Source organism: Anabrus simplex, chromosome 3, assembly GCF_040414725.1.
Source record: "Anabrus simplex isolate iqAnaSimp1 chromosome 3, ASM4041472v1, whole genome shotgun sequence".
Lineage (NCBI taxonomy): Eukaryota > Metazoa > Arthropoda > Insecta > Orthoptera > Tettigoniidae > Anabrus > Anabrus simplex.
This window is the reverse complement of record NC_090267.1, coordinates 311042461-311065218: the sequence shown is the minus strand read 5'-3', so window position 1 is coordinate 311065218 and position 22758 is coordinate 311042461. Positions and strand designations below refer to the sequence as shown.

The 22758-nt window shown below is 40.2% G+C and overlaps 1 protein-coding gene across 1 annotated transcript in view; it reads right to left on the bottom strand.

The window, feature by feature from the left end:
• Nucleotides 1-22758, bottom strand: part of LOC136866789 (retinol dehydrogenase 12-like) — a 104836-nt gene that overhangs the window by 53047 nt on the left and 29031 nt on the right. The window contains exons 4-5 of the mRNA XM_068227062.1: nucleotides 11279-11515; nucleotides 2486-2671 (exon numbers count right to left, since the gene is read on the bottom strand). Coding sequence (XP_068083163.1) covers nucleotides 2486-2671; nucleotides 11279-11515 — 423 coding nt within the window. The remainder of the gene's footprint in view (nucleotides 1-2485; nucleotides 2672-11278; nucleotides 11516-22758) is intronic.

Genomic DNA, 22758 nt, shown 5'->3' with positions numbered 1-22758 from the left:
TATTATTATTATTATTATTATTATTATTATTATTATTATTATTATTATTATTATTATTATTATTATTATTATTATTATTATTATTATTATTATTATTATTATTATTGGTAAAGTGACCGGTAATGTAAACTTAAATTTAAATCTCAAATTGTTTAGAGGTATAGTTAAATGCAACCCTTATCAATTTGCTTGCTTGTATTGCTGAATTTTCACTTCACAAAGGTTTGTATCAAGAAATTTTTTGGCCATTCAGAGGATCATACACAACTATAACTCTATGGCTAATAATTCTTCTATTTAAAGTCAAGAATTTCATGTTTGGTCCGTATTGAATAGAGATTACAAAACAATAAGTTAAATTGTACAAAGCTTTACTTTCTTGCCCCATTTCCACTATCCGAGGTTAACTCGTTTTTATCTTTCATACTACAGGCCCGCATTGGATCGAGAATATTTTAACTTCTTCAACACACAGTTCCGGTCACAAGATCCATTCGCTCCAGTAAAATACGACATAACATCATATTACGAAAATGGTTTTTATATGTATTATCTACTGACTTAGTATTGTTTTCATGCTCACAGAGGAACATCATCCACTTCTTTCAACATATTTAACATTACTGCATCGCACTTAGCATACATTTCTCTACATACGTTGGTTGCCAATGCTGTACAAAGCACCCAAATTTAAAATTTTAAGACTGTCAAAAACTTCAAACTTATATTCTGTGAGGCTTCTCAGCTTCAGTTTTTTATTTTATTTGTGACTAACAAGTCATCAAACTTGTACTCAATACATATTCAAACCTGGGCATTTAGCATAAATATGTTTTGTATTTTAACTTATTATAGACAGTTTTAATTATGAGGGTCAATTTTATGTGTTTTAACTTTAATGTGTATCTTATTATAATGACCCTACTTGGCTGATGATGATGTCCATGGATGTTGAAACTGGTACCATTTAATAAAAAGAGGTTGTAATTTTAATCAAAAACATATTTTGTATTGAAAAGGTGGATCTTATACAATTTAACTTATTGTTTTGTAATAATTCTTCTGAACAATATTTGCTCCTTTGGTTTGTTAATGTTAACACAATTTAACCTTTACAGTACAAGTTTAATTCACCTTCATGATGCCCAATCCAGGTTTTCCTAGATGGATTTTCTTTTGCTAGTGGCTTTACATCACACCGACACAGATAAGTCTTATGGCAACGATGGGATAGGAAAGGCCTAGGAGTTGGAAGGAAGCGGCCATGGCCTTAATTAAGGTACAGCCCCAGCATTTGCCTGGTGTGAAAATGGGAAACTACAGAAAATCATCTTCAGGGCTGCCAACAGTGGGATTCGAACCCACTATCTCCCAGATGCAAGCTCACAGCCGCGCACCCCTAACCGCATGACCAATTCGCCCGGTTGTAGATGTTTCTGCACTGGCCAAATGGGCTAAAGTAGTTGAAAAAGATGTTACAAATATTTACAAAGTTACTGAACAATCATGGTAGAAAAACATTAACAAATGTAATTTCTGGCCTCTTTCACAGGAACTGAACAACTGTGTGATCAATTTCTGCAGATTCATTCACTACAAACTCATTTTCACCATCGTCATAAAATCACACTTACCACCATTCCCGACAATACCTAAAATATCATTCTGAATCATGCTTTCATTAAGCCTGGGTAGAGACCTGTAGGAAGACAGAAGACAGCTGTCAACATTCATCACAAGTCATAGAATTATGGTAGGAATATTGTCAAGTGATGAATTAAATCAACTGTCATTTTCACACAGCACTGCAAAGCTCTGTTGTCAAATTGTTAGTATGCTGGCCTTTGGACAAGGGGTCCCGGGTTTGAATCCCATTTGTTAATTCCTCTTGCTCAAGGAATGGTTGACTTCAATATTAGGTTTCATTGTAGCTAGGGCTTCATCCTCAAAGACGCTCGGGTCACCCATGGGCGTAAACTCAAAGACCTGTACCAAGCATCTCCAGAGGCCATATGCCATTTCTGTTGATATTATTACTGTTGTTGTTGTTCACAGAACAACATCAGATGATACCACTTCACCGAAAGAGTTGGCCGTGCAGTTAGGGGTGTTCAGCTGTGAGCTTGCATTCGGAAGATAGTGGGTTCAAGCCCCATTGTCGGCAGCCCTGAAGATGCTTTGCCACGATTTCCTATTTTCACGCCAGACAAATGCTGCGGCTGTACCTTAATTAAGACCACAACCTCTTAATTCCCACTCCAAGTCCTTTCCCATCCCATCATTACCATAACACCTGTCTGTGTCGGTGCGACGTAAAGCAACTTGTAAAAAAAATAAAAAATAAAAAAAATAACAGAAATGCAGCAACTGGGGACTGGGAGAGAGTGTGACATTTGAAATCAGAGTTAATTCGTGGTTGGGATGGTAGAATATATGTTTGGTTCAGAATTAACTTGGACATGGGATGGAAAATGTTAATACCTACCTGTTCCTTGTAACTTCCTAGCAAGTTCATTGGCTACCAAAATATTAGCCAGTTTGCTGTCATTGTATGCAGTAGCTATGCTATATGATTTCTCATAATTTAAATCATCAAGATCCAGTATCGCTTGTGCATGCAAGATGGATGACACCATTATAATCCGGCTTGGTGCAGATTTTTTCAACAAATCTATAGAAGAGAAACAGAAATAAAATGACAAGAAAATATATTAACTTCAGGATTCAAAAGCAAAAGTAAGGAACAGACTAGATTTGTGGTCATATAAATAAAGGGATGCATAAAACAAAGATGTTTAATTTAGGCTAGTTTGTAGTAATTAATCCATTGTATTTGGTTGTTCTATTCTTTCAATACCATGTTCTATTCTGGTAACAAGTACATAAAATTATTAATTATATTACTCTCTATATAAATATGTATAAGATTGTCTTGGCATTTCCATATGCTACTGTACACATGAAGCAAATTCTCTTTCATTAACAAACTTGGATATTATGCAAATACTCTCTGAGACTGTGAATTTAAACCATCCTAGTAGGTGATGCCAATGTTGTAGACATAAATTAATGAAGAGTAGAGGGAATTGGAGATTGTATTACATACATACATACATTATCATTATAGACTGTTATGCCTTTCAGCGTTCAGTCTGCAAGCCTCTGAGAATTTACTAAACGTCGCCACAATCCTCGATTTGCAACTAGTGTTGTGGCCTCATTTAGTTCTATACCTCTTATCTTTAAATCGTTAGAAACCGAGTCTAACCATCGTAGTCTTGGTCTCCCTCTACTTCTCTTAACCTCCATAACAGAGTCCATTATTCTCCTAGGTAACCTATCCTCCTCCATTCGTCTCACATGACCCCACCACCGAAGCCGGTTTATGCGTACAGCTTCATCCATCGAGTTCATTCCTAAATTAGCCTTTATCTCCTCATTTTGAGTACCCTCCTGCCATTGTTCCCACCTGTTTGTACCAGCAATCATTCTTGCTACTTTCATGTCTGTTATTTCTAACTTATGAATAAGATATCCTGACTCGACCCAGCTTTTGCTCCCGTAAAGCAAAGTTGGTCTGAAAACAGACCGATGTAAAGATAGTTTCGTCTGGGAGCTGACTTCCTTCTTACAGAATACTGCTGATCGCAACTGCGAGCTCACTGCATTAGCTTTACTACACCTTGATTCAATCTCACTTACTATATTACCATCCTGGGAGAACACACAACCTAAATACTTGAAATTATCGACCTGTTCTAGCTTTGTATCACCAATCTGACATTCTATTCTGTTGAATTTCTTACCTACTGACATCAATTTAGTCTTCGAGAGGCTAATTTTCATACCATACTCATTGCACCTATTTTCAAGTTCCAAGATATTAGACTGCAGGCTTTCGGCACAGTCTGCCATTAAGACCAAGTCGTCAGCATAGGCCAAACTGCTTACTACATTTCCACCTAACTGAATCCCTCCCTGCCATTTTATACCTTTCAGCAGATGATCCATGTAAACTATGAACAGCAAAGGTGAAAGATTACAGCCTTGTCTAACTCCTGTAAGTACCCTGAACCAAGAACTCATTCTACCATCAATTCTCACTGAAGCCCAATTGTCAACATAAATGCTTTTGATTGATTTTAATAATCTACCTTTAATTCCATAGTCCCCCAGTATGGCGAACATCTTTTCCCTCGGTACCCTGTCATATGCTTTCTCTAGATCTACGAAACATAAACACAACTGCCTATTCCTCTCGTAGCATTTTTCAATTACCTGGCGCATACTGAAAATCTGATCCTGACAGCCTCTCTGTGGTCTGAAACCACACTGGTTTTCATCCAACTTCCTCTCAACGACTGATCGCACCCTCCCTTCCAAGATGCCAGTGAATACTTTGCCTGGTATACTAATCAATGAGATACCTCGATAGTTGTTGCAATCCTTCCTGTTTCCTTGCTTGTAGATAGGTGCAATTACTGCTTTTGTCCAATCTGAAGGTACCTTACCAACACTCCATGCTAATTTTACTAGTCTATGAAGCCATTTCGTCCCTGCCTTCCCACTATACTTCACCATTTCAGGTCTAATTTCATCTATTCCTGCTGCCTTATGACAATGGAGTTTATTTACTATTCTTTCCACTTCCTCAAGCATAATTTCACCAACATTTCAACATCATTTTCCTCCTCCCCATGAGCTTGGCTGTTTGCAACACCACCATGATGATTTCCTTGTACATTGAGAAGATGTTCAAAATATTCCCTCCACCTCTCCAGTGATTCCCTGGGGTCTATTATGAGTTCACCTGAATTACTCAAAACACTGTTCATTTCCTTTTTCCCACCCTTCCTAAGATTTTTTATTACTGTCCAGAAAGGTTTCCCTGCTGCTTGACCTAGCCTTTCCAGATTATTACCAAAATCTTCCCATGACTTCTTTTTGGATTCAACAACTATTTGTTTCGCTCTGTTTCTTTCATCTACGTACCAATCCCTGTCTGCCTCGGCCCTTGTTTGGAGCCATTTCTGATAAGCCTTCTTTTTACGTTTACAAGCTGCTCTCATTTCATCATTCCACCAAGATGTTCGCCTTTTCCCATCTTTACACATAGTTGTTCCTAGGCATTCCCTTGCTGTTTCTACTACAGCATCCCTGTATGCCACCCATTCACCTTCTATATCCTGAACCTGCTTACTGTCTACTGTTCGAAACTTCTCACTAATCATATCCATGTACTTCTGTCTAATTTCCTCGTCCTGGAGATTTTCTACCCTTATTCATTTGCAGACAGATTTCACTTTCTCTACCCTAGGCCTAGAGATACTTAGTTCACTACAGATCAGATAGTGGTCTGTATCATCGAAAAATCCCCGAAAAACTCTTACATTCCTAACAGATTTCCTGAATTCAAAGTCTGTTAAGATATAGTCTATTATGGATCTGGTACCCCTAGCCTCCCATGTGTAGCGGTGAATAGCCTTATGCTTGAAGAATGTATTCGTAACAGCTAAACCCATACTAGCACAGAAGTCCAGCAAACGCTTCCCATTCCCATTAGCTTCCATATCTTCCCCACATTTACCAATCACCCTTTCGTATCCTTCAGTTCTATATCCAACTCTCGCATTGAAATCGCCCATTAGCACTATTCTATCCTTGCTGTTGACCCTGACCACGATGTCACTCAATGCTTCATAAAACTTGTCAACTTCATCCTCATCTGCACCCTCACATGGTGGACACAATTCTTGTCTTAATTCCTCCCACTGACAAATCTACCCACATCATTCGCTCATTTACATGCCTAACAGAAACTATGTTGCGTGCAATGGTATTCCTGATAAGAGCCCTACCCCAGACTCTGCCCTTCCCTTTCTAACACCCGTCAAGTACACCTTATAATCTCCTATCTCTTCCTCATTATCTCCCCTTACCCGAATATCACTTACTCCTAGCACATCCAGATGCATCCCCTTTGCTGACTCAGCCAGTTCTACCTTCTTTCTTCCATAAGCCCCATTAATATTGATAGCTCCCCATCGAATTCCATTTCGTTTGCCAAGTTGTTTCCAAGGAGTCCCTCGCCTGTCAAATGGGAGTGGGACTCCATTACTCCCATAGGTCCGAGGCTTGCTTAAAGTGTTCTGAGCTCGGTAAATTCATGAAGCAGGATGCTGCCCTACTTGCACATAGTCCAAGTGAGGATCTCTCCTCTAACGGGTTATGGACCACCGGTGAATTTTATAGTCCTAGCCGCCTGAGCACAAGGAGGGCCACGACTCAGAATATGTCCGAAATGCCCACTCCCATTCCATAGCAACTGGTATCCCGACTCTCAGGTCCACTTACTAGGCCACTCAGCCGTTGCCCATGGTTCACGAACTAGGACGTGACTACAGTAACCCACAAACATGAACCATTATTGTATTATGTGTCACATTTTCTGTATCATTCTTCATAGGTGAAAATATGCTACTGAATTAAAATACACTACAACCTTGCTCACTATTTGATAGCTGCAGCTCATGCAAGAAATTGGATTTGAACTGCATTATTTTTTAAACAACCAAACTCAGGGGTAAAACCAAATCCCATGGAGCAACAGCCCTAAAGGGTCATGGCCTACCAAGCAACTGCTGCTCAGCCTGAATGCCTTCAGATTATGAGGTGTCATGTGGTCAGCACGATGAATCCTTTCGGCCGTTATTCTTGGCTTCCTAGACCAGGGCCGCCATCTCGTCATCAGATAGATCCTTAATTGTAATCACATAGGCTGAGTGGACCTCGAACCATCCCTCAGATCCAGGTAAAAATCCCTGACCTGGCCGGGAATTGAACCCAGGGCCTCCAGGTAAGAGGCAGGCAGGCTATCCCTACACTGCAGGGCCAGCTAAACTCAGGGGTAAACAGTAAGCAAACAAATATGCAGAAGATAATATAATGTAAGTATAACATAATAATACAGGGAGTATAATTTAAGACTTCTTCCTTTTGATTACAGGCTGCAGGAATCCCCAAGTAAGCACCATCTATTTTAATTAGTCAATGTTTGTGTATTTTGTTTATCTTTACTTTGTTTGTTTATTATCATATTGGTACAAAAACAAACCAAAAATCTTCTGAGGGGAGATTCGAACCATCAGTGAATGGCACGATGGACAGTACCTACGCTATTTAGCCAACTGAGTCATGCCAACAACACATGTCAAACATCTACAAATTATACTTAATGTGTGTTCACTTCCATTTCACCAAATCAAACACTTTTAATACCTCTGTATTATTGATTTCAACATTCATCTCATATTTTAAAATATGTCAAATCATTGTTTTACATATAGGTGCATTTTATAACCACCGGATGCATATACGGTATGTTTTTACAACTATCTTGCTGTGATGATGTCATATGACGTCATCTAACCTTAGAGGCTAGTTTCCTCTGCAAGTTCTAGTCAGTCCCATGGTACAATATCACAAGTAGACAAAGGAATTTAGATCTTCCATGCTCTTGACGTGTGAAGGGTGGTTGAAGATCTAAAATTCAAAGGGGTAGAAAACTCACACTGTATAGGGTGATCAAAAACAACATGAACTGGTTATATGAACGTTAGACATTTGGTCATACTGATAAATAATTTGATATCTCACACTATTGTAATTTTATCAGCTGCTGAAGTTAGCCAATCAGATCACTTTGCAGATTAATTCAAATGGGCTTTATGAAGCAGTGTTGTTAAATCTGCATATGGCCTAAGACCGGCTTGAAAGTCATGCCAAGAAATCAGCATCAAACATAAATACAATGTGGGCTTCAGTCAGTGTGACCATAGTGTACTCGCTATGGTGCGATCATGTCAGCTTGGAGGTCTGTGTTCAAATCCTTCCTCTGGCCAAGTTTTTTCTTTGATTGATACTCTCACGTCGGTCCTAAACCACATCTGGATTTAGCAATATTGCCTTGCAAAGCCCATTTGAATTTGCCCACAAAGCAATATGATTGGCTAAATTCAGCAGCTGATAAAATGGCTGGTGTAAGATATCAATTTTTTTAAAAATTATTTATCAGTATGACCAACTCTCTAACATTCATATATCCAGTTCATGTTGTTCCAACCACCCTGTATAAGGAAAATTCTTATAGTAAAATAATGACAGGACTACAAATTTTTATCATCTACTACTGAAGCTATCAAAGAGAAGTGGATGTCAGAAAATAAACCTTCACCACTGGCTCAATATCTGAGGGATCTCTAACCTATGGAAATAATTTTAGGACGATTTGCTTAAGTGTACCAATAAGGAATGTAAAGCCTCCATGGCTCAGGCGGCAGTGTGTCGGCCTCTCACCGCTGGGTTCCGTGGTTCAAGTCCCGGTCACTCTATGTGAGATTTGTGCTGGACAAAGCGGAGGCGGGACAGGTTTTCCTCTGGGTACTCCTATTTTCCCTGTCAACTTTCATTCCAGCAACACTCTTCAATATCATTTCATTTCATCTGTCAGCAATTAATCATTGCCCCAGAGGAGTGCGACAGGCCTCGGCAGCCGTCACAATTATTTTCCTTGCCGTGAGATGGGAGCTTCATTCATTCCACCCCTGACCTGGTCAAATGACTGGGAAACAAGTTGTAGTTTTTCATTTTCATCAATAAGGAATAATCCTATTTCCTTTTACACCTATGAGTACACATCATAAAACATCCTACCACACCATCCTTAGGTGACTGCCTAAATTTAATAGGTAATTTTTAAATGTTCACATCTGAAAGATTATAATCTGCTTCATGTTAATTTACTGAAAACTATGTTTTCCCCCTCAAATCAGATCTTAGTTGACATTGTGTGTTATCAGTATCAATACTGCCACTCTTACTGAACAACTTTGTGTAATGATCCAATACCTGACTTTATAATTGGGGGGGAATTATGGTTCATCACTTTCAATCTTGTGAATTGGCCTGTAAACTGGGTGGCATTCTTACTATAGCAGATGTAAATAGGCGTGGCACTAAAAGGGTTTTTATAAAATATTATAAAAGGCTAAGGGAGATTTTCGAGTTGTGTACAAAAGCAAATACTTGTACAAACATGAACTTATTTTTATTAATTCACCAGTTTGCAAGTATTCATTCACTTTAAATTGCACTGAAACTAAAGGTTGTTCTCATTGGTGACCATGAAAATTAACTATGTACTTTATTTACTAAATGATGCTTATTAGTGGAATGACAGTTGTTGGTTCCTGAGTGTCCTTTAAGTCACAATAATATTCTCATTGCCGGAACACAAAAAAATATTGGAAGCCCTATCTTAAAGCACATGAAATCAAGAGTAAGGAATGAATTCCTTCTGTACAATGTATAATGGGACATAGAATATGTCACGAGAATGCTGAAAGGAAAGAAGACTATACAGTGAGAGGTTACACTTGCGCATGCAGAGGTGAAACCTCACGACATGTGTCAGTCTACCTGTCCAGACCACATTTTCAAATAGGGGATACCCTATGTGGCTGGAGTACGGTGTAGAGGGTCGAGGTACAGCAATGTGTTGCAGCTCATCCTGACTGCCAATTTATTCTGATATTGGCATGACGTCATTATCCAGCGCTGCACTCTGCCATGTTGACTGTAGATGTAGGTGCGTGGTGTGCAGTTCAATGAGGGCACCACAACAGGGAATACCTAACAAAAAAACCTCTGCAGTGTTAGGCTTAGCAAGCCAACTGCACCAAGGTAAATGAATGTTGCTTTCAAAACTAAAACAAGCCTCGGATGTGAAATTACTGGACATGACAACTCTTTAAACAAATCACAAAATTATGATGGCCAACAACCTGAAGCTCATTGGAGGTGCAGGAAGAGACATACATTACCCAAAAAAACAGCTCAGAATTGGAACCTTCAGCATACTCTCGCTAATAAATGTAAAAAACTCGTAGACCTTATGGACAGGCACAACCTTTGAATATTGGGGTTGAGTGAGACAAAGTAGAAAGGCTCTGGAAAGAAATGGATATATGTTAGCAGTATATTGGATTGGGAACTTGAGCGAATCCAAAAATGGTCTCCTCCTTTACAAAGATCTAGATGTACAGGCAGATGTCACCTATGTGAATGATAGGATCATCCAGATGAGATTATGAGATTGAAATATGCATCACACTTTATTTAAAGTATATGCACCTCAAACAGGATGTACTGCAGATGAAAAAGAAGAATTCCTTACCAAACTTGAAGAACAACCAATGGAGGAGAACACCATAATTATGGGTGATCTGAATGCCTAAATTGGTAAAGAGAGAGAAGGTTGTGAAAACATAACTGGACCTCATGGCTCTGGGGGCAGAAACACCAAAAGAGACAACTTGATTGATTTCTGCATGCAAAACAACTTGGGCATATCAGAAGAAGAAGAATCATAAAAAAACAAGATACAGTTGGAATGGAAAACTCAAGACCATGACATTCCGCATCATCACTGATGGCAAAACTGGTCAGTGTGTTAGTGATGTCAGAGATACCTAGTGAGTGTCCAGATAGTGACCATCGGCTATTAATAGCTGATTTTAAAGATGTCCATGTCACCAAAAATAAGTGCATGAAAATGCCAAAGATCAAGATCTGGTTGATAAAGGACTCAGAGAAGAAACAGAAATGCCAAGCAAGGATAACAACAAAATTACTCAAAACTGAGATTAGAGGGGTAAAAGAAGAATGGACCTTGTTCAAAGAAACTCTTGTAAAGAAAGCTGACAAAATCTGTGGGAAAACAAGTGTAAAATTGATATAAAATGAAATGCCTAGGAGGAATGACCAGGTGAAGACAGCAGTAAGAGAAAGAAATATGCTGAAAATAAAATTAGATCAAGTAAAACAAAAAATGAGTGATAGAAGAAATGAGGTAGAAACTGAAGAGTGAGCACAGGAATATTGGACCAAGAAGAGTAAGAACCTGTCAGGAAATACTTCAGCTGTATTGTCCAAGGAAAACAACCAACAGGAAGGTGAAGGAAATGCTGGATAGGCACAATGAAATCAGATGGGAAGATGACCTGGAAAAGAAGTTGTATGCAGACAGGAAGAGATGATGAGCAGTTGTACACCACACCCAGGAAACTGGAATTGGAAAATGATGATGATGATGATGATGATGATGACAGTTTTGGAGGTGACTCTTGTCTGGTTCCATATACCAATGATGCCTGATAAGTCAGCAATCATAAACACCACTATTCATGGATCTAAGTAGTTCCAGAAACATGTTACTTACCAAGAAGGAGTACTGTGAGAAGAAATGGTCCAAAATGATTGATCTGCATCAGTAAATTGAGTCCATCAGCAGTCTTTTTATAAGGAACTCCAGAAGCACCAGCATTATTAATCAGGATATCAAGACGATCTTCAAATTTTTTGACTGTCTTAACAAACTCTCTAACTGAATTTAATGAACTTACATCTACTTTATAGATGACAATGTTCTTATTTCCTGTACTCCTTATAATATCATCTGAAACAAACAAAGTAAAATCTGTATCATTCCATAATATAAAACACAAATAGCAAACTGCCCTATCTCTAAAGAGTCTATATAATATTTTGTTGCCCAACTGACTTGCTTTGACTTATTTCCTGTTGCTCCCTCTGGAGTATAGGGCCTTGGCAAAATTTCTCTACACAGTACAGTTCCAGGCCATTTTCTTAACATTTCGGGTGTTGTCAAACTCTGCAATTTCCTTTTTGATTATCCTCGTCCTCTTCCAGGTCTTCTTGGGCTGACCTTGCTTTCTAATGCCTTGAGGGTTCCAGTCCAGCGCTGCCCTCTCAACATCTCCATCCACCTTCCTTAATGTGCACCTAATCCAGCGCCATTTCCTCTCCTTGATCTGGATATCAATCGGTTGCTGATTGGTCATGGTCCAAAGATCTTCCTTTGAGATTATGTCTGGCCACTTCACATTTGTTATACATGCAGACATCTATTAATGAACACCTGTAGCTCATTATTGATCTGTTTTGTAACTTTCTATGTTTCATAGCCGTTTAGAAGAATCAACTTTACATTGGTCTCACAAGGATGAGTGAACCCTGTTCCAGCAGTGTTCTGATGGGGCATTGCTGAGAGAGAAGCATGCAGTATACAGAGTGGTAACACTAGTGATGTGTGCTGCTTCTGGAGTACTCCTTAGCTCCGTGACCTAATGCACTTTGATGCTTCAGATAGGCTATTTATTATTATACCTAAGGCATAAAACATTTTATACCTAACTGCCAGATTTCAATCGGACTGCCCCAAACCTAGTGTACAGATGCCTTTTGGTGCCATCCCTCACCTGGAAAACAAACTTTGTCTGCTGGATTTCAATGACTAAGGCCCTGAGGACCAAATCTCAAGATGCTAACCACTCAACCATGGAAATGAACAACAACAGGGTAATAACTGTACAGTTTAAAATTAATATGAATATACTATAGTCACTGGGGATTATCCACTGGAGAAGTTGTTCCCAACATTTTTCCCACTTGTTTTGCCTTTGCTGGTGAGACCTAGTGTCTTCTGGTATATACTAAAACAAATTTGCTACTTCCATTGTCCTCTGTCAGTCTCGCCCTTGGCTTTGACAACAAGAAAGTGACTGAGGTATGGGCAATTGTGAAGGCATGTTTTCAAAGAGCAATGCAGCTTTTCTCAGCAAATTGTTGTCTTTGAGATATTTCTCTACAGCTGGTATGAATTCATTTTGGAACCAGGTTTTAAAGATTTCTGAATTCATCCATGCTTTCTTCTAATGTATGTAATGGAGGGGCAATGATTTCTGATTCTTCAGGTTTTCGAAAGCTCTAGGTTTCTGTGATTTCCCTATTAATGCAACCCTAACCTTGCGGTTGCCAGTTGCATTACTGCAAGCCAAAATGATGACTTGTTCCTTAGTTTTCTTGTATCTGGGTTTCACAATTATTTTTTTTTTTGAAGAAAGCAATTTTATAGGGAGATCTTGTAATTTAAACCACTCTCATCCTCCATTGAGAGCATGAATTTAAACTTATATATTCTAATTTTCACACAAATAAACAAAATTTATCCATTTCTATATTATACAGTAAATTCTTACAAAATTTAAATAATGAAAATAATTTATATGTCTTGCTGGTACTCTTCTGAAGATTCAGTTGCTTTTCAGGAGTTTTGGTGTGTCTAACATATAAAATGAAACACATGTGCGCTGCCAGCCAAAAGTTACCAGACAAGATTTGAGCTGTTAAAGAATGAACTAAGATTAAAAGAAAACAACATATCTATGCAAGGAATTGACAAATATATATTCTAAAACTAATATTTTACAATAAAACAAAATGTTTTTACATTACATCTGAACAAGAAATAGACAATATGTACATATTTACTCTCACAGATCATCAGAACACACACATCAAATTCTCTTCTCATCAAAGAAACCCTGCTTTGCTGCAAGCAGCATTCTCAGAACAACTTTTTCTAACATTGATGCAGGTATACTTTGCCAGGTATTCCGAAAGATGTCCCACAGCTTTTCTGATGAAGGAGGACACTCTTTATGGACTTTCCAATACAATTACTCCCACAGCAGCACAATTGGATTTAAGTCTGGGCATTGGTGGGGGGCCATTCCATTAAAAACAATTCCCCAGAGTTTTGTTTGTTTTGCAGATAATTCATGCAATAGCGAGACATGTGTCTGGGGTCATTGTCTTCTTGGAGGACAAACCCACGTTGCTGTCCAGACGGAAGAGCATAACGAGATAGGATAGAATGGTAGCCATTTTTGTCCAGTGTTCCTTGAATTCGATGCAGTCTACCAACTCCACTGAATGTGAAACAACCCCAAACCATCACAGAGCCCCCTCTATGTTTCACTGTAGGTGTTATACAGTAGGATGCTTTTTTTCCTAATGCTGAACGTTGAACATAAACTCATTGCCATTGCCCGAAAACCTTCAAAACTTGGTTACAGTGATATATTCTGTCATTACACAATCATTAATAGAGACAAGAATTATAGGCACAAAAAACAGTTAAAATAGGCAGGCATATAGGCTCTTAAATTAGCCAAAATAGGCATGTAAATAGGCACTAACATTCAAAATAGGCAACAAAATAGGCATGAAAAAAAAACTTATAATTTAATAACACGCTCAATTACTAAAAAAGGAATTTACAACAAGCAATGTTTCAATGTTTTCTAGTAACAATCTCGTTCTCCTGTCGGGCAGAATGTTTTGTACTGAGAGAAATCTCTCAACATCACAGGAAGTGATTGGACAAAACTACAATGAAGCTACTTCATCTGGTTTTAGTTCAACCGCTTCATCTACCTCACCTCCTAGCACCCTGGCTACTTTTACCGTCACTTTCCATCATGGATTCCGCTGCAGGACCCTTATGGATCTTTTTGCTGATAGCGGCTACCTTCCCAGAGGTTCGGTCAGACCTTCTCCTGACTTCTTCCACAACCCTAAATGACTCCAAAACCACACCAAACCCCATGGCACTACAGCCCTTGAAGGGCCTTGGCCTACCAAGCAACCGCTGCTCAGCCCGAAGGCCTGCAGATTACGAGGTGTCATGTGGTCAGCACGATGGTTCCTCTCGGCCGTTACTCTTGGCTTTCTAGACCATGGCTGCTATCTCACCATCAGTTACCTCCTCAATTCTAATCACGTAGGCTGAGTGGACCTCGAACCAGCTCTCAGGTCCAGATAAAAATCCCTGGCCTGGCCAGGAATCGAACCCGGGGCCTCCGGGTAAGAGGCAGACACGCTATCCCTATACCACGGGGCCAGCCTAAATGACTACACTGGGGGAAAACCACTCGTCTCCAACTCAGTGATTGCTCCTGGCAGCTTGTTGAAGTTTGAAGATGCTCCAGTTTATGTAGGGGGATATTGAAGTGCACAGGTCTATAGACAACTGGTGTTGGTCGCTGTTCACAGTGGACTGGTAGAAAAGCTGCGATGACAACACTTTCTGTACTCGTGTCAAATGCATCACAGTATTTCTATGTGGATTTATATGGTATCTTTTCACATTTGATCTGAAAAATAATAACATTAACTTAAAATTCAATGTTCTTATAATTCTACAGCTGGGCTAATTGGCAATAATGCTTCATATAAACATAATAATGGTGTATGGCCTCCGGAGAGGCCTAGTGCAGGTCTTTTACTCATAGAGGGCCTATTAGGTGACCTGCATGTCTGTGAAAATGAGGGCCCTACCTAGGATGATTTCTAATGCAGAAAACGCCACACTGGAATTAATCAATTAAGGTTAAAATCCCTGACCTGGCCGGGAATCGAACCCGTGACATTGTGAACCAAAGGCCAGTACGCTGACCATTCAGCCTGAAATAGTGTTTGGTGACAACGGACTTAACATCGGCAGTCTAGATAAGTACGTAAGTTTTCATTATATTAATACTTGTATATATTTTTATTATTGTCATTATTGTTTCATGTTATCACTAACCTCTCTATCATTGACAAGTTTACACTACATAAACAACACTGTACATATATAAAAAAATATGTTTATAGTGTTATAATTTACATTGTATTTGCTGTGTGTTTGACAGACTGAAAAGCCTTTGTTACATTTGACCATTCAGCCAACGAGTCGGACAGTATAAACATGCATTTGTTTCATAAAAAAAGAGAAAGACTATTAGAGGTGATGTTTCTAGAAGTATAAATAAAGTACCAACTTTCTCTTTTTTTTTGCTAGTTGCTTTACGTCATACCGACACAGATAGGTCTTATGGCGACGATGGGAATGGAAAGGAAGTGGCCAAGGCCTTAATTCCTGGTGTGAAAATGGGAAATCACAGAAAACCATCTTCAGGGCTGCCGACAATGGGGTTTCAAACCCACTATCTTCCAGATGCGAGCAAAAGTAGGAACAAGAGTATTTGTAATTTAGATGGAAATATGTCCTCAGAAATGTTCAGTTATAATCTAGCAGTTTCCTGTCGAGTTCACCGGGTGAAAATATAATTAAAATGATGTGAAACGATACCTGTATAGTGTGGAGAAAAGATCCTTCTTGTATGCTTGCCAGAAACTCGCCAAGCTGCCCCTATCAGTTCTTACATAGAATTACAACGGAGGCACTATAAATCTCAGATTTGTGAACATTTTATATGTTGCTATTCGCCGCATTTGGTGAGCCGGGTCAGTTGTCATGAAGACTATTTTCTGTTGCCTGCAATAGATCCTGCATCATGTGTGCCCACAAGGCCACCACCCTCATTGAAAATTAGAAAACCGTGCGATTTGAAATTGCCGTGACATGCGCCCATAAACTTACTTTTTGTCACAATTTAGCAAGACTCTAGATGGGATGCTAGAGCTTACACATCCCAGGCTCTCTCTGCTTGCCTCCCCCCCGAGCACAACGGTTACTAACCGGACCTCACCAATCCAGACCAACGGTCTTTTCACTGGCCTGGTCTTGTAAAGATAGTCTTTGTAGCCTTGTTAAACACGCCAAGCCATCCGGCTCCATGGCTAAATGGTTAGTGTGCTGGCCTTTGGCTACAGGGGTCTCGGGTTCGATTCCCGGTAGGGTCAGGAATTTTAACCATCATTGGTTAACTTCTCTGGCACGGGGGCTGGGTGTATGTGTTGTCTTCATTATAATTTCGTCCTCATCACGACGCGTAGGTCGCCTACGGGCGTCAAATTGAAATACCTGCACCTGGCGAGCCGAGCATGTCCTTGGACACCCCCGGCATTAAAAGCCATATACCATTTCACCGTCCAAGCCATGCCATCTTGTAGAGTTCACTAGAGCCTGCACATAGCGCTGGTGAAAGTTAATCATTATTTTTTAAAATTACATTTCAGTTGCAGTCCGCTTCTGTGGTGTAGTAGTGAGCATGATTAGCCGCCATCCACGGAGGCCCAGGTTCGATTCCCGGCTCTGCCACAAAATTTTAAAAGTGGCACGAGGGCTGGAACGGGGTCCACTCAGCCTTGGCAGGTCAACTGAGGAGAGATGGATTCGATTCCTACCTCAGCCATCCTCAAAGTGGTCTCCCACTTCTCCTCCAGGAAAATGCCGGGATGGTACCCAACTTAAAGACACGGCTACTTCCTTCCCTCTCCTTTGCCTGTCCCTTCCAATCTCCCCATGCCTTCACAAGGCCCCTTCAGCATAGAAGGTGAGGCTGTCTGGGCAAGGTACTAGTCCTCCTCCCCAGTTGTATCCCCCGACCCAAAGTCTCACGCTCCAGGGCACTGCCCTTGAGACGGTAGAGGTGGGATCCTTCGCTGAGTCCGAGGAGAAAACCTACCCTGGAGGGTAAACAGATTATGAAAGAAAGAAAGAAAGAAAATATTTCAGTTGTAAATCTCTATTTTCACAGGAATTGAATCAGAGTTCAAAATACCGATTTTTAATTTTCATCCACTCTGTGACAAGATACCACCAGCGTTCTAACTCCTCATTCAGTAATTAAATGATTATTTATATTTTGGCAGTATAAATTATTGAAAGTTCATGATTAATGCATCATTGCAACAAAACAACTTTCCAAAATATGTAAATTAATAGGCCTATAAATGCTACAATGAAATGCAATCATAGTTCAGCCACAAAAACATAAAAGGAACAAACGAACTTACCTCCTTACAGCAAGCTTGGCAGAAGACTACCTTCCCATCCGTAGTGAAATTGGGATCCCCTGTGATCCACCGCTTCAACCAGTAAGACTACCATGATTTTTCTTTGCAATTACAATTTTTTTACGTCACGCCGGCACAGATAGGTATTATGGGGATGATGGGATGGGAAAGGCCTAAGGGTGGGAAGGAAGTGACCGTGGCCTTAATTAAGGTACAGCCGCAGCATTTGCCTGGTGTAGAAATGAGAAACTACGGAAAAACATCTTCAGAGCTGCCGACAGTGGGGTTTGAACCCACTATCTCCCGGATGCAAGCTCACAGCTGCGTGCCCCTAAGTGCACAGCCAACTCGCCTGGTGATTTTTCTTTGGGCATTGCCTCAGGCACACTTCTTCACAATAAATCACAACACGTTGTGAAGATAAAGCGTACACGTACAACAGTTCACATCGAGGATGGAGTATAAGGGTTCGACGTTGATTGGTTCTCGCATATGTCTTGGAAGGTTGGAGGGGTTGAAGGCTTTGAGGTCAAATTGTTCCTTGTTTCTCCTGACGGAAATTTCCCAAGAACTATTTCTGGTGACTTCCAAGAATTCCCATTTTTGTTCGTGGGGTAAACAGGTCTTGAGAAATGAGGAGATAATACTGTTGCGCACATCAGTTACAATACTGTATAATGCACTGGAAGAAAATTGGCTTCTTTAAAATAGATTCAAAAGGCATCAAATAGGTAATTATACTCCCAATGGGCACAAACCCCTGAAATAGGCATTTATAGGCACAATAAAACCAATAAGATCTAGCCTAAAGGACCCTAATACGGATTTATATCTCAAAAGGCTACGTTTCTGAACACAGGAATAAAATAGGCAAATAGGCAAATTCCCGTCTCTAATCATTAAACATATTCGTGCGGGTACATATGCTTTGTACAGAAACTTTCGGCTGGCGGTGTATATTTCTTTAGATTATATTGAACCATTAAGTGGATTTTCACTGATTCCACATTGAAACTGTTTCTATTATCAGTCCTTTGTGCTGAGATCAATGAAAATAGTCTTTCTACATTTGGTAAATTCAGACCACCCGCTACAATAACGTTCCTTTCTATGTTGTTCCCCACTTATCTGATTGTTTTATCAAATAATTACACATCAGCATCAGCATCAGTGCCAGCCTTGCCAGACTGACATTAGGAAGGGCATCTACTCGTAAAAACATGCTACAAAGATTCATCTCACTTCATACCTGACCCCATAGAGAAACGGGACAAGGATTCGACATATGTACATCTTGAATGCACACTGTTTGTTTTGTATATGATTGAACTATAATGATTTATAATTTCTTGATACAAAGAATGATGAACTGAAGAAGCCATTAAACAAGGTGAATCATGTTTGCTTAAATAACCAATATTTCATAGTATTGATTGACTGTAAGAACCTATATTTTTCCTAAGGGAAAATTGTGTGAGAATTCTATTTCAGAAGAAAAGTGTTACAGGAAGAGTTTAGCAAATCAAAAAAGTCTACATTAATACCATAAAACTGTTTATTTAAAGAAAGCTTGCTGCCCATTGTATGACAATTGTTTCTCTTTCTGCATTACTCTCTCTTCAAGGTCATCCCTTATAAAACCAAATCACCTTTTAGTGATACTGCTCCAGCAGTGCTCCTATTTTCCATCAATTTTGTTCTAAAATATAACATAAATACCTCAAATCACTCACTGCAGCTAGAACTACTGTTCAAGTTGTCTTCTATTGTACGTATGTCATCTTCATCCTTACCACTGATCTTTCCATCATCTTATGTTGCATGATTCTTTGAGTCATCAAGCCCATTGGAATTTCCAGTCTTCATGAAGCACTTTGCTTTATAAATCAAGATCCCTTTACACACAATCCATGAGGAAATCACTTCAATAGAAGGTCACTGTATTTTTCTGGTTTCTGTTAAATTGTGCTACCACATCAACACCTTCTCATTGTAGAACTTGCAAAGATAGTCCTTGAATAATTTGTTCACAGAAAAATCTAGTGGTTGCAGAAAACTTGTTAGTCCTCCTGGTATGATAACAGTGTTGGACATGTACATTTCTATTTTCACATCATCTATCAAATATGTGTGAAAGTTGTCTGAAATCAACAATTACTTTTTCTTCAGCAAAGCTTCTGGGCAGCAATTTCACACAACTTAGAGCCAGTCCTTCATTAATTCAAATGGCATCCATCCTCTTTCTTGGACCGTAACTACAATAACATTCAGGAGATCATCTTTTGGCAGTGTGTTTCATTTAAAAGTTGCTAAAATTGGCAACTAGTTACCAACAGCAGTCACAGACAACATAACTCTGCAATATGCTTCATTTTTTTCTTTTAGTTTTTACTATTGTGGAAAATACCCCCTTTTGATTTATTGCAGTGTTGTGGGGCATGTCCAAAAATACAGGGTTTTTGTCTGCATTTCCTATCTGATTGGGAGTGTAGTCATATTGTTTTCCTTGCTGGAGCATGAATTTGTAAAATTCCATTACCTTGTCCATGTAATCCTCGGGCGGTCATTGCACAAGAGTTTTCTCCTCTTCAAACTGAGCCAATTTTGCCTCACAAAATGAACAGGACATTGTGTGCTCACTTTGAATTTTCGGCTGTCATCTGACTTGAATCATTTCAAGTAATACAGCTATACATTGTTTCTCTGTTCCGCTACATAATTCAGCAGTTCATTATCAATTTCTGGATTTTTTCTGCTTTTCTGTCCATGAAATGATCTTAGTTTTGTATACATCTTCATAAATGCATCATTCTTCTTCCTTTAATATCAAATTAATCTTAGTTCAATGGCAAATTGTCTACTCATGGGTTTGAAAGCATTCTTTTCACTATATTTTTATCCTTCTAATTTAACTTTAGAAATATACATCTTCATTCCACTGCAGGTTTTCCATCTTGAAAACTTTGGGACTAACAATGACTACTATATTTCATGGACAATTTCCATTTTTAAATTAGGGGAACTCATTGGATGAGTTCATATTTCAAATTAGAAGAGTTAAATTTCTGAACTTGATGACAAAAAAAAATTATGTGAATAAAATAAAAAAACCTAAAATAGTTTGCTAGAAAGCCAGGGAAGAAATACACGAGGGAGGGATGTTGTTGTTATTTGAGTCATCAGTCCATAGACTGGTTTGATACAGCTCTTCATGTCACCCAATCCTGTGCTAACCTTTTGATTTCTACATAACTATTGCATCCTGCATCTGCTCTAATCTGCTGAGGGATATATGAGGATAAATATGGTATATCCAAGCACAAGTTGGCAGAATGGGAAATTTTGGAAAATTTGTTGCATCTCATCATGGACTTGTTGCCGTCAGCTGAAACTCATATCTGAGTAAAATTATTCAGCAGTTTACATTTTTAAACTCACACTGCTTTGGAATATGCACTGACTGACAGAGCAAATGCAACACCAAGAAGGAGTGGTCAGAACTTTATGCCAATTGCAGGGTAGACTGACGTCACTGAGGTATGCTCATGATGTGAAATGCGCCGCTGTGCTGCGCACGTAGCGAACGATAAATGGGACACGGCGTTGGTGAATGGCCCACTTTGTACCGTGATTTCTCAGTCGACAGTCATTGTAGAACGTGTTGTCGTGTGCCACAGGACACGTGTATAGCTAAGAATGCCAGGCCGCCGTCAACGGAGGCATTTCCAGCAGACAGACGACTTTACGAGGGGTATGGTGATCGGGCTGAGAAGGGCAGGTTGGTCGCTTCGTCAAATCGCAGCCGATACCCATAGGGATGTGTCCACGGTGCAGCACCTGTGGCGAAGATGGTTGGCGCAGGGACATGTGGCACGTGCGAGGGGTCCAGGCACAGCCCGAGTGACGTCAGCACGCGAGGATCGGCGCATCCGCCGCCAAGCGGTGGCAGCCCTGCACGCCACGTCAACCGCCATTCTTCAGCATGTGCAAGACACCCTGGCTGTTCCAATATCGACCAGAACAATTTCCCGTCGATTGGTTGAAGGAGGCCTGCACTCCCGGCGTCCGCTCAGAAGACTACCATTGACTCCACAGCATAGACGTGCACGCCTGGCATGGTGCCGGGCTAGAGCGACTTGGATGAGGGAATGGCGGAACGTCGTGTTCTCCGATGAGTCACGCTTCTGTTCTGTCAGTGATAGTCACCGCAGACGAGTGTGGCGTCGGCGTGGAGAAAGGTCAAATCCGGCAGTAACTGTGGAGCGCCCTACCGCTAGACAACGCGGCAGCATGGTTTGGGGCGCTATTGCATATGATTCCACATCACCTCTAGTGCGTATTCAAGGCACGTTAAATGCCCACCGCTATGTGCAGCATGTGCTGCGGCCGGTGGCACTCCCGTACCTTCAGGGGCTGCCCAATGCTCTGTTTCAGCAGGATAATGCCTGCCCACACACTGCTCGCATCTCCCAACAGGCTCTACGAGGTGTACAGATGCTTCCGTGGCCAGCGTACTCTCCGGATCTCTCACCAATCGAACACGTGTGGGATCTCATTGGACGCCATTTGCAAACTCTGCCCCAGCCTCGTACGGACGACCAACTGTGGCAAATGGTTGACAGAGAATGGAGAACCATCCCTCAGGACACCATCCGCACTCGTATTGACTCTGTACCTCGATGTGTTTCTGCGTGCATCGCCGCTCGCGGTGGTCCTACATCCTACTGAGTCGATGCCGTGCGCATTGTGTAACCTGCATATCGGTTTGAAATAAACATCAATTATTCGTCCGTGCCATCTCTGTTTTTTCCCCAACTTTCATCCCTTTCGAACCACTCCTCCTTGGTGTTGCATTGTCACTGTCAGTCAGTGTATTTTATATGACTTGGTAGCCCAATATTGGCATGAAATGTACGTCCACACAAATCACATGGAATGGCTGGGGGAGGACAGGGCTGAGCTTAACAGAGCGTCTGTGCTTGATGTTTAACATCTTCACGTTTACGTCATTCCCCTTCAAACACAGTAAATGATGTAGAAACAGTGTGCCACCAAAGTGTACTATTCTCAGCAAGCGTATCTAAGGATTGA